At 36.7% G+C, this 12,046-nt stretch overlaps 1 protein-coding gene across 11 annotated transcripts in view; it reads left to right on the forward strand.

The window, feature by feature from the left end:
- The window catches only part of STIL (STIL centriolar assembly protein), a 64,043-nt gene that overhangs the window by 7,820 nt on the left and 44,177 nt on the right, over positions 1 to 12,046 (forward strand). For all 11 annotated transcript variants that reach the window (XM_058717472.1, XM_058717471.1, XM_058717464.1 and 8 more), the window contains 6 exons: positions 1,579 to 1,691; positions 2,005 to 2,192; positions 3,553 to 3,800; positions 6,571 to 6,654; positions 7,957 to 8,043; positions 11,354 to 11,504. In XM_058717472.1, coding sequence (XP_058573455.1) covers positions 1,579 to 1,691; positions 2,005 to 2,192; positions 3,553 to 3,800; positions 6,571 to 6,654; positions 7,957 to 8,043; positions 11,354 to 11,504 — 871 coding nt within the window. The remainder of the gene's footprint in view (positions 1 to 1,578; positions 1,692 to 2,004; positions 2,193 to 3,552; positions 3,801 to 6,570; positions 6,655 to 7,956; positions 8,044 to 11,353; positions 11,505 to 12,046) is intronic.

Raw genomic sequence — 12,046 nt, forward strand, 5'->3', positions numbered from 1 at the left:
TTGTAATCTAAGCAACATAGATTTATGCCACAGTGGCTTGTTTAAGGTGCCATAACTGGAGTCAGACTGCCTAGAGGGTCAAATCCTGATTCTACCACTTATGTATGCAACCTTAGTAAAGTAGGCAAGGATCAGTTTCCTTATTTATAAAATGGGAATAATGATACCTGTTTCATAGCACTCTTGTAAGGATTAAATGAGACAGACTCTGTAAAGCAGCAGTTGGCATGGTGCCTGGAACATAGGAAGTATTCAATAAACGGGAGCTATTATAAGGGTTTAGAGCAGTGTAGCAGTACTGAGATCAAAAGGAAAGAATGAAACCGGTATTTTGAGAAAATAGCTTGTAGCATTTGATGATGGATTCAGTCGAATAAAGGAGAGATACAAGTCACAAAGTATTTAAGTTCTAGACCAGATGGCACAGAAGGATAGTATCATTGATAAAAAACAATCTTGTGAAAGTTCAATTAAATATTTCTTAGACTTGTTCATTCTTAATGTCTCTTGACCTATCTTTTATATTTTTTGTTGTTATTTGTCTTTGCTACAATGTTTTTTTCTTCAGCTGCTAATTTTCTCTTTAAGTGTACTTTGTTACCATTTAGCCTGTTCATTTAGGTTTTTTAAATGTGGAAGTATACTATATATATGATTGTTTATAATACTTATGCAGAGTTTATAAAATAATAATAAAAATTCATGTACCTATCCCCAGTTCATTATATTGAGTCTTTAATTGATTATATTTTTATTTCTGCAGGTCCTTTGTGGTTCTTTTTATAAGTTTGCCTAGTTTTGTTTGTTTGTTTTTGAGTAGGCTTTATGACCATAGATCCCAATGTGGGGCTTGAACTCAAGACCCTGAGATCAAGACTTGAGCTAAAATTTGAAAGCTTAACCAATTGAGCCATCCAGGTGCCCCTGCCTAGTCTTTTTTGATAGTATCTTCTTCCTTGACCGTATTTTAGAGTCCCTTTTATATGCTTTTACACATTTGAATTGTATTTTTGTATATTTTGGATTCAATAATGCTAGTATCTGAAGTCCATAGACAATATGTAAACAAATGAATGTGATATTTTAATCAAACCTTATTTCTAAAAACAGGAGCCTGGCCTCATAGTTTCTTGATCCTTGCTCTGGTTCATAAAATTAAGCAAAGACTCAGAGAACAACGATATCTTCAGTGTCTGTTTGTTACAATCCTGGTTTCCAGGCAGCTCTCTCTACCCATTCCCCACCTCCTGCCCATTTTGATCCTAGGATTTCTCAACAATGATTTTTTTTTTTTTTAAGTTTATGTATTTTGAGGGGGGGGGGGGGAAGAGAGAATGCCAAACAAGCTCTGTGCTGAAGCATAGAGCCCCATGTAGGACCCAATCTCACAGTGAGATCGTGACCTGAGCAGAAATCAAGAGTTGGATGCTTAACTGACTGATCCACCCAGGCACCCCAACAATGATTTTTCTGTACATATTAAAAGATGTGTGTTATGTTTTAGGCATTATCATGGCAGGAGGGTTTTCTAGGATATCAGATCTATCACATTCATAAAAGACTTCTGTTATTTTTCAGAAATCCAAAGCTTGTGGTAACTGAAAAGACCATCCGACTTGCTTATCGTCATGCTAAGCAGAATAAAAAAAACCTGCCATGCTTTTTACTTGGTTCTCTCATAGTAGATGAAGGTAATATATTTAAAAAAATATTTTTATAACTATAATAGAATTTGTCTTTTGAATTCATCCAATTATTGTAATATTCTTTGTGCTTATTTTCTTTGCTGTATACCAAGGTTACAAAGGTAAGTAAAACTCGACACTACCCATCACAGACTTCATAGTCTGCTAACATGGAAGAATGTATATGCAAGTCATTTTTTAAAATAAGAGTTTAGTGTACTATTGCTATGAACAAAATGCTTTGCTGTAGTTGTAGGCTGGCTTGGTTGATTTCAAATTTTTATTGTCATGCTATAATAATAACTGCTATTTTCTTCAGATGAAGAAAGTGTGACATTGACAGTAGATCGTTTTGATCCTGGTCGAGAAGTACCTGAATGCTTAGAAAGAACCCCTACTGCTGCTCTTCCTGGGGACTTTGTGATTCCTTGCAAAATTTATACTCATGGACTTTGTTCAAAAGAAGTAATAGTTCATGATGCAGATGACTTCAGTTCAGCTTTTAAGGTGGGATTTGTTGATAACTTGATTATTCTTAGTTCAACACAAGTATCAAATTATGTGTCCTGTGTTGTATTTCAATAAACCCATATTTAACAAGTATTCATAATAATTTCTGATTGAATGTTGTTAAAATACAGTTAAATGTGGTTTCTGAGGGTAGAAATTCTGGGGAGGTAGTATGGGTAGCATTCCAGAAGGGGAAGCAATATGGCCAAGATAACAAAGTGCAGGATGTGCTCAGGGTCATATTAAGGATGTAGATTTTTGCTGTGTTTGTGGGCAATCAGATTGGACTATGAGCTTGGCCAGATTATAGAGAGCCTTATCTGCCAGGGTGAGGAATTTGACGTTTGTTATATGGGCCATGAAGAGTCATTGAAAGTTTCTGAAAAGAGGAGATAATATGAAATCAAGGATAGTTTATTTGATACAGCAGCCTGACTGAAGTCAGAGAGAGTAGGTAAGCCATTGCAATAGTCACATGTGTATTAGGGTGTAATTAGCTTCTAGAGTGGTGGCCGAGTCTAGGAAGGACACAGTGGACATGAGCAACTATGCAGGAAGAACTGACCTGACACTTTAGGGCAATAAGAAAATAATCAAAGAATGGACTTTAGGTTTTCTGAATTGAGTCAGAGTTAGTTTAACATTCATTTTTTCATGTGATGAATGTTTATTGAAAGTGACATTCTCTGATAAGAATTTGAAATGCTGCTGGCACATCTGGCAAGAGATGATGGAGCTTGGTACAGTAATTCTTACTTGCTTTGACATAATTATGCATGTAACTTTTTGGTCACATGGAAGAAATGAGAGAATTGAAATATCACAAATCAGAAATTGTTTAATTTTGTTAATCCAAGGTATATATGTGTATATATGCACCAGTATGAAACAAAACCTTTAGAGATATGGACAAATTTCAAAGTTTCATTTTTTTATTTTTTTACATCAAAAAAAGTTTTTTTAATGTTTATTTTTGAGAGAGTGTGAGTTGGGGAGGGGCAGAGAGAGGGAGATAGAGGATCTGAAGTGGGCTCTGTGCTCTCCTCAGCGAGCCAGACGTGGGGCTCGAACTCATGAACCACGAGATCATGACTTGAGCTGAAGTGAGGTGCTCAGCCAACTGAGCCCCCCAGGTGCCCCTCAAAGTTTTATTTTTTAATGGAGCACCTGGGTGGCTTAGTTGGTTAAGTGTCCAACTCTTGATCTCAGCTCAGGTCTTGATGTCAAGGTGGTGAGTTCAAGACCTGTGTTGGGCTCCATACTGGGTGTGGGGCCTACTTAAAAAAAAAAAAAAGTTTTATTTTTTATTTCCCTCCCCTCACAGTTTTAAAATAATTGTATAATATTGATTCTTCAGGCTCTGCAGCACCATGTATGTAGCAAAGATTCCTTGGATTGTGGTAAACTGCTTTCCCTAAGAGCTCATATCACTTCCAGGGAAAGTTTGGACAACGTGGATTTGGACTTGCATTGGGCAGCAGTAACTCTAGCGCATACTTTTAAATGCACACCTGTGAAGCCCATCCCCATTATTCCAACAGCCCTGGCAAGAAACTTGAGCAGTAATCTGAATATTTCTCAAGTTCAAGGTACCTATAAATATGGGTAAGTAAGAGAGAAATTAATTTTAGATATTGGTCACATTAGTATATTTTCATGTGAAATATTTGTGCATTCAGTTTACATGTCAGAGATCTGTCGTGGCTAGATAAATAACCAAAGAAGGTTAAAATGTGATGTTAAATTTTGTTGAATGTAGTTCAGAGTTGTGCCTATCACCCCAAGAAAAATTACCGGTAAAATTTATATTAAAAATTGGTTGTATTTTGTAATTTGAAAATAGGAGAGATTATCCTCCATGTCATTTTACCCTTTGTATTTTGCCGAGTTTTGGGTTATCATCTTTTTGTCTTTGTCTTTTTCTTTTTTAAGCTATAATCTGACTATGAGCCTAATAGAGGCTGAATTTTTTTTTTTTTTAATAACTTGCAGTATTAATTGTGAAAATAGTGAGCACTGCAGAGAGAGAAAGGAGATTGCTAAATCAAATTTCGTAGTACTCTTGCTTGCCAAATTGTCAGCCACTGGAGGGTGAAGTTTCCCCACAGAGCTAGAGCAGCATTCTCTCCAGCTTCCTATCACCGCTCTTAGTTTTTGAGGGACGGAAAGCCAAATTGCATGCTTTCTGACCCTCAGCAGGGATACTTCCCTGGATCCTCATCCACTTTCTTTATCCGTTGTTTCCTGAGTTAGGTTAGACAATGTAAGCACCCTCTGCTTTAAAGTCTAAGCAGTTCGCTTCTGGCTTCCTTTGCCAGTGACTCCACCCTAGTTCCTGTTAGGTCTCTAGAGCCAAAAGTGTTTGCCAAGATACACTCCACTCTAAGTCCAATCTAAAAATGCCTCTTCAAAAGAGGAAAAGAAAAAGAGAGGGTTTTCTTTTCAGAGGGTCCCTGGAATAGCAAGAAAAGTCCTATTTTTGAGTCCCAAAGGCTGACCAGAGCGCCTTTCTGGCTGGAGCGGTACAAAGGAAAAAGTGTGTGTTCCAAAGTCATGGTATGGTCAGAGGTGATAGTGATAAAAGGTGTATGAATTTAGTGAAACATTTGATTCTCTTGGGATAATAAAGTGCTTCTCAGTTGGGATATGGGAATTTGTGCTAAAATTAGCCAGAAAAATGAACTTGTTTTTCATAGTCCCCATGACCATCTACTAGTGAAGCATGAATTTCTGTTTCTTTGAATTTTCTTTCTGTGATCCCTTGGCATGCTAGTAGTAACCCAGGATATTCACTATTCTGTCTAATCACCTAGTTCCCTTAGCCCCTTCCTACTTAGATTTATTTAATTTGTGACGTTTGTCCTTTCCCTTGACCACATTCATTTATTTACCCTGATATTTATTAGGATCCATTATGGAATAAGTATTGTGTTAGACACTAGAATTAAATAGGTAAAAACCATATTTATTGTCTGTTAAGTATATTCTTGCGTAAACACGATGCAGGTAAACATAATAGGGGCTTATATATAGTGCAGGGAAAGCAGGAATGTGTGTCCAAACTAAAGAATAGAAATTTATCAGATGGTGAAGGCAGAAGAGCTTTCAAAGCAGGTTTAAGTGTCATTTTTTTAGTTAAGATTTTATTTTTAAATAATCTCTTTGCCCAGCATGGGGCTTGCACCTACAACCCCAAGATCGAGAGTCACATGCTCCACTGACTGTGCCAGCCAGGCACCCCTAAGTGTCGTTATTGATCCATAAATCTCCCTGCCAACTCAGGCTTAATCATCTTGTCACATGGCCCGATAAAACTCATTATCTTTGTGTTTTAAGGTTATTGTAGCAATAAAATATGTCCTCAGTGGTATTACCAAGACTAATGGTATTTTTATTTTTGTGTTTTAAAGCCATAATGATAGGGGTACCTGGGTGGCTCGGTTGGTTGAGCGTCCAACTCGTGATTTCGGCTCATGATCCCAGGGTCCTGGGATCGAGCCCCGCGTTGGGCTCTGCACTGAGCTTGGAACCTGCTTAAGATTCTTTTCTCTCTGCCTCTGCCCCTTTCCCCGGCTTGAACGTACACACATTCGTGCTCGCTCTGTCTCTCAAATTAAAAAAAAAAACCATAACGATAAAATTAATTCTTGACAATTCTATCGTTATTCATGCCCTTAAAACTTACTGTCAGTAATAGGAGCACCTGGCTGGCTTGGTTGTTGGAGCATGTGACTTTAGATCTCGGGGTCTTGAGTTCAAGCCCCACATTGGGTGTAGAGATTACTGTAAAAAAAAAAAAACCTTACTGTAAATAATAAAACAATAACAGAGTATAAATGTGGTATAATGTCCTTTTAGGAAAAAGTGAATTTTGAGGTTCTATCATGTTGGTTCTAATGTTCTCTGATAATGGTTGGAGGAATGTAGTGCATGGAAGGTTGAGCATAACTCACCTAATTCAGCTACCTTCAGTGAGAAGTCACATCTGCTGCATTCTTGTGAAGTCACCTGGATGCTTGAACACTTCTAGTAGTAGGAAATCCACTTCTCCTTGGGAAACCTCTTTGTATCTGAAATTGTCAGCCTTGATTTTACTACTCCCAATTAAAATAAGCGGACAATTTTAGAGCACAATTTTTTAAAAGATGTGTGATCTTCAGTGACCATTTGAATAGAAATTTAAGATGTTAAATCTCTTTAATCTCTATTACTGAATTCTTTTTTCTACATTTTGAACTATTTTCTCTGGGTGGGGGGGACATTCATTTGAATCATCTTCTCTGCCTAAAATATGCTTCTTCAAGTACTTAGGTTATCTCTTTTAGGTAGAAAGTACAAACTCTTAATTGTTTTTACATGAATTTCTTCTGTTTAGATATCTTACCATGGATGAAACACGCAAATTATTACTTTTGCTGGAATCAGATCCCAAGATTTGTTCTCTACCATTAGTGGGAATGTAAGTGTTGTATTATTATGACAGCCTTTTTAGCCACATATGTATTCAAATGTATATGATAAGCATGTTCATCTGTTGTACTATGAATATAAACTTAATACTTAAGTCACCTTATAAAGCCACAGAGGCCAATGATTCTTAAGTTTTCTTATTTTCATAGCAGAATCAGTTAAAACCATATCTTGCCCAATCTTAGGAAGAACTCCAATAAATAAAACACATAAAGTCAAATTCTTCTGGTTGAAGTTGAAGCCTTCGAACTCTGCTTCTTTAATCTTCATTACTACCCCCTTTCCTTCAAGGCACCTTGAAGAACCCAGGGCTCAGAATAACACTTTAAAATTCACCGCCAGGCAGTTTTTGCAGAAATTCCCTTTAGTATGAATGGCGTTTTCTTTAGAGTTTGTGGTTAATAACATTTAGACAGATGATTCAGTCAGAAATGTATGTTCTTTGAGTATTTATTGAGGGCTTACCCTATGCATAGTACTATTAATACTATGTTGGGATTTAAAGCTCTCCAAGGAATTTCATAATAAAGGTGAGGCAATAAAATATACAAATAGAAATAGAAAAATAATAAGGAAGTATATGATTTATTATGAGATGAGCAATCTAGACAGTTTGTGTTATTAGTATTTATTAGATAGATGACAGGGACATTTTCCTAAAGAAGGCAAATTTGAGCTGGACCTTGAAGAGTTTGGATAATAGAAGGGAGGACTGTTGGTATGAGCAGAGTTAAAAAATGAGAAGGCACAAATGTTTTGTAGACAACGAAATGTACAGTGTTTGTTATGGATTATTGATACCAAGTGAATGCCTATAAGAGCCTTGTATTGGGCAGCTTATATATGTTACAGCATTTAATTCTCTCAATACCTATAGTTTGCTAACTATATTCTCTTGCTCACTCCATTCTTCCCTAATTCAGCCCATTCTTTCTAGTCCAGGCTAATTGATTCTAATTGATTCCTACTTTCTATTGTTAACCATTTTGTCTCCCACCATTTTCTTGTCCTCTCAGGGAGAAGAGGGCAGAGAGGAAACTCTCTTTGTCTATGTCTATATCTATGTCTACGTCTATATCTATACCTATACCTATATCTGTATCTCTGTATTCCTTTTAATTATTAGTGAGATCTTGTGTTTATAGATTTCATATTTATGAGCCATTAAATGTATTGCTGCTGAATACCAAGAATTTCTGCCATATTATTCCCTTGAGAAGAAGGTAATCTAAAGCACACTAAGTGTTAATTTGGAAGTTACTAAGCTTTTAATTTCTATTTTTTCTTTTAGTTGGCTGTCTGGAATTATACATATTTATAGTCCTCAGGTGTGGGCTTGCTGCTTACGATACATGTTCAGTTCTTCTATTCAAGAAAGGCAAGTGATATTTTATTTTGTAGTTATTTCATTTTGACCTTCTCCCCTGTTCATATTTTACTGGTCTCATTTAAAATTCATGCAGTGCCTTAATACTTTTATAACATTTACATACCAGAAGACTTTTATAATACTTAAAAACTGTAAGACTAAGAAAGCACACTAAAAAAAAAAACAAATCTTACATGAAATGGGAATAAAACCAGACCAAAAAAGGTGAGGTTGCAGGATACTTAGAAATGTGAAGGAATTCACTTGTCTAACCACAGGACTGTAACATAGACGATACATTTTTTTAGGTGTGGGGAAAAAACCCTAGAAATCATCTCTTCTAGCATCTTATTTTAAAAATAGAGAGATCAATTTTCAATTAAATGATTGAAAATGAGTTTGAGTTTGTTGCCTTATTGTGTTTTATTAAATTACACAGTGCTACTACTGGTACCCTAAGAAATATTTGAGATGAAATGTTTAGTTTTCTTCTGGAGCTGAAGCACAAGCATTGGAGCTAACAAAGAAATTTTCTAACTTCAACTCCTCATTTAATTTTTTAATGTTTTTTTTATTTATTTTTGAGAGAGTGCAAGTTGGGGAGGGGCAGAAAGAGAGAGGGGGACAGAGGATCCAAAGCAGGCTCCTCGCTGAGAGCACCAAGCCCTCATGTAGGGCTCGAACTCACAAACCATGTGATCATGGTCAGACACTCAACCAACTGAGCCACCCAGGCGCCCCTCAATTCCTCATTTAATTTTTTATTTTGTATGTGATACCACATTTGCCTCTTAGCTTTCTCGTCTATTAAAAATTTCCAGGTCGGTTTGTGTCTACCTTGGGTAGCTATAATATACTTTTAAAAATATTTTATTTCTTTATTTTGAGAGAGAAAGAGAGAGAGCATGAGTGGGGTAGGGGTAGAGAGAGAGGGAGAGAGAATTCCAAGCAGGCTCCAAGCTGACACGGCGCAAAGCCCAACACGGGGCTTGAACTCCCAAATCATGAGATCATGACCTGAGCTGAAATCAAGGGTCCAAGAGTCAGGTGCTTAACCATCTGAGCCACCCAGGCGCCCCAGGAAGTTTCTTTGATACCTGAACTCCTTAATTTCTGCCAGCCCTTTGAACCAGAGAAGAGTTAGCACTGCTCAGCATAGCTTAGGTTGGTACTTTACAACATTCTGAACAGTGGTCTTGTCTGACCCAAGAGAGAGGAATTGAGCAGAATACACATTCTGCCTCTACAGCACTCACTTCTTGTTTTCAAGGGTGTAATGTATCCCCACTTATTTTTCATTCAGTGTTTGACCAAGGAGAGACAACTACTTAAAAGTGTTTTTATTCGTTTATTATTTTCTAAAAGTATTTTTAACTACAGGCTGTCATCCCATTCCCACCCTCCCACCCCCCACCATTTGAAAGAGGAGAGTGTTCTATGAAACCTTGCTTAAGTTGAAATGATGTAAAGCAAAGATTACCATTAATATATATGGGAAAATTTTTGAGCATTCCCAGACCTAGAAAATAAATAACCTCTCTGGCTTTTCTGACACCTTAGGTCATGTCTTGCTAATGGATGCACAAAATAAATTGAGATAAAACACAATACTCACAGATAGAGTTCAAAGCTATGACTGCTCGATACTGAGCTACTGAGTGTGGTTCCTGGGGAAGGAGCCTGGTGGGGCCCCTCTCATGCAGTGTGTGCTGTCTCTGTAATGGCTCATGCAAAACAGATGCTGCACGTTATTTTTGGTTTTGCCTTTGTATTGTAAAAGCAAAAATCTTCAGATTTCTTTTGGTTAGTAAAAACAGGTTCTCCTAATGTAGTCTCCTATAAAAGTGAAGTGGCCTAATGTGAACTTTTGAAGAGGGGATATCTGCACTGGTTTTAAGGATTCGTGATGACTTCATAAATATTTTTGTTGAGTCATATAGTGAATAATAAAATGAATGTTTTTTATCAAGTGTTTATAATCATGAAATGTTTAAATAGTTAAAATACCCACTTAGAAGTTAAAAATGATACAACTATAAATTGTAATACTGGCTAGTCACTAAAAAAGAATAAAGAGGTCTGAGGTATAATATAGAATAGTGACATGGGAAGAAATCCAAGATAGTCAAATAAAAAAATAGCAATTGCAGGGGTGCCTGGATGGCTCAGTCTGTTAAGTGACCGACTTCGGCTCAGGTCATGATCTCGTGGTTCACAGGTTCGAGCACTGTGTCAGGTTCTGTGCTGACAGCTCAGAGCCTGGAGCCTGCTTCAGGTTCTGTGCCTCTCTCTCTGTCCCTCCCCCACTTGTGCTCTGTCTCTCAAAAATAAATAAACACTAAAAAAAAAGTTTTAAAAATAGCAATTGCGAATACAATTGACCTTTGAACAATGCAGGTTCAAAGATCTGCATATAGGGGCGCCTGGCTGGCTCAGTCAGTAGAGCATGTGACTCTGGATTTCTGGGTCATAAGTTCAAGCCCCACATTAGGTGTAGAGTTTATTTAAAAAAAGAAAACAAAAAACAAAAAAACAAAACTGGGGGCACCTAGGTGGCTTAGTCGGTTAAGCCTCTGACTTTTGATTTCAGCTTAGGTCTTGATCTCAGGGTCGTGAGTTCAAGCCCTGCATTGGGCTCTGCGCTGGGTGTGAAGCCTACTTAAAAAAAACAACAACAAAAAACTGCATAAAACTTGATTCCCCAGAAACTTATACTAATAGCTAGCTCACCGTTGACCAGAAGCTTTATAGATAACCTAGTTAGTTATCACATATTTTTTTGTGTTCTATGTATTATAATACTTTACGTGTTCTGACAATATTATAAGTATTTTTCAATACAGCAATCTGGAGGAAAGTTCTTAAGAAAATCATAAGAGTAAATACATTTATAGTACTGTGCTATATTGGCAAAAATTCATATTTAAGTGGGTCTGTGCAGTTCAAACCTATGTTCAAGGGTCAACTGTAGTATGTGTGGTATGGTCTATTTTTGTTAGATTGTATAAGATGTTTTCGCATGCCTGGGAGAAAATTATATATATTAAACCATAAAGTGAGTTGTTTTTCTATTTTATATATCCCTATTTTGCTTAAAGTTTTTAGAAGGAATATGTACTTTATAATAAAGTGTATTTTAAAAATTAAAAATCAGTAACACTAAAAAAGTAAGCATAAATTTGCTCCCCAGTTTTCTTCCCAACATTGGACTGTTCATAAGTAGTTTATTAATTAGGTTCAGAGACTCTTGTAGGAGTTCTTAAAAGTATACTTTCATTATCCTCAGTAAATTTTAATTTAATGGCATTTTTTTGTCCAGGGTTTTTTCAGAATCTGGAAATTTCATTATAGTTCTCTATTCTGTGACACATAAGGATCCTGAGTTTTATGAATGCCTCCCCTGTGATGGCAGGTCATCTGACCTTCAGTTCCAGCTACTAACCAGCAAGGAAACATTACATCTTTTCAAAGTAAGTGATTTGATTACCTAGCACTTTTTTTTTTTTTTTTTTGAGAGAGTGAGAAACAGCAAACGTGGGAAGGGCAGAGATAGAGAGAATCCCAAGCAGGCTCTGTGCTGTAAATGCGGAGCCTGACGTGGGGCTCAATCGCACAAACTGTGAGATCATGACCTGAACTGAAACCAAGAGTTGGACACTTAACCAACTGAGCCACCCAGGTGCCCCTGATTCCTAACATGTAATCACTAGTTAGGGTTGCCTGTTGGCAGTTTAAACCCAATGATTTTTACCCTTTAAAATAAATAGTAACTCAGACTATTAGGCTTTGTTTATAACTATTCTTACTAAATATTAACTTCATTTATGGTTAATATCGTTTTATAAATTTTAGACCATGTCTCCAGAACCAAACCGTAATACAGGATCAGAGCTTTTCCGCAGAATAACTTACCCAATTTTTTCTGAAACCTTTGAAGAGTATCAAGAAATTTATATATCATTTTATGATATTGAGAGTTAGTTTGTGATCTTTGCATTTTGTGTGCCCTGTT

Source organism: Neofelis nebulosa, chromosome 2 (genome assembly GCF_028018385.1).
Source record: "Neofelis nebulosa isolate mNeoNeb1 chromosome 2, mNeoNeb1.pri, whole genome shotgun sequence".
Classification (NCBI taxonomy): domain Eukaryota; kingdom Metazoa; phylum Chordata; class Mammalia; order Carnivora; family Felidae; genus Neofelis; species Neofelis nebulosa.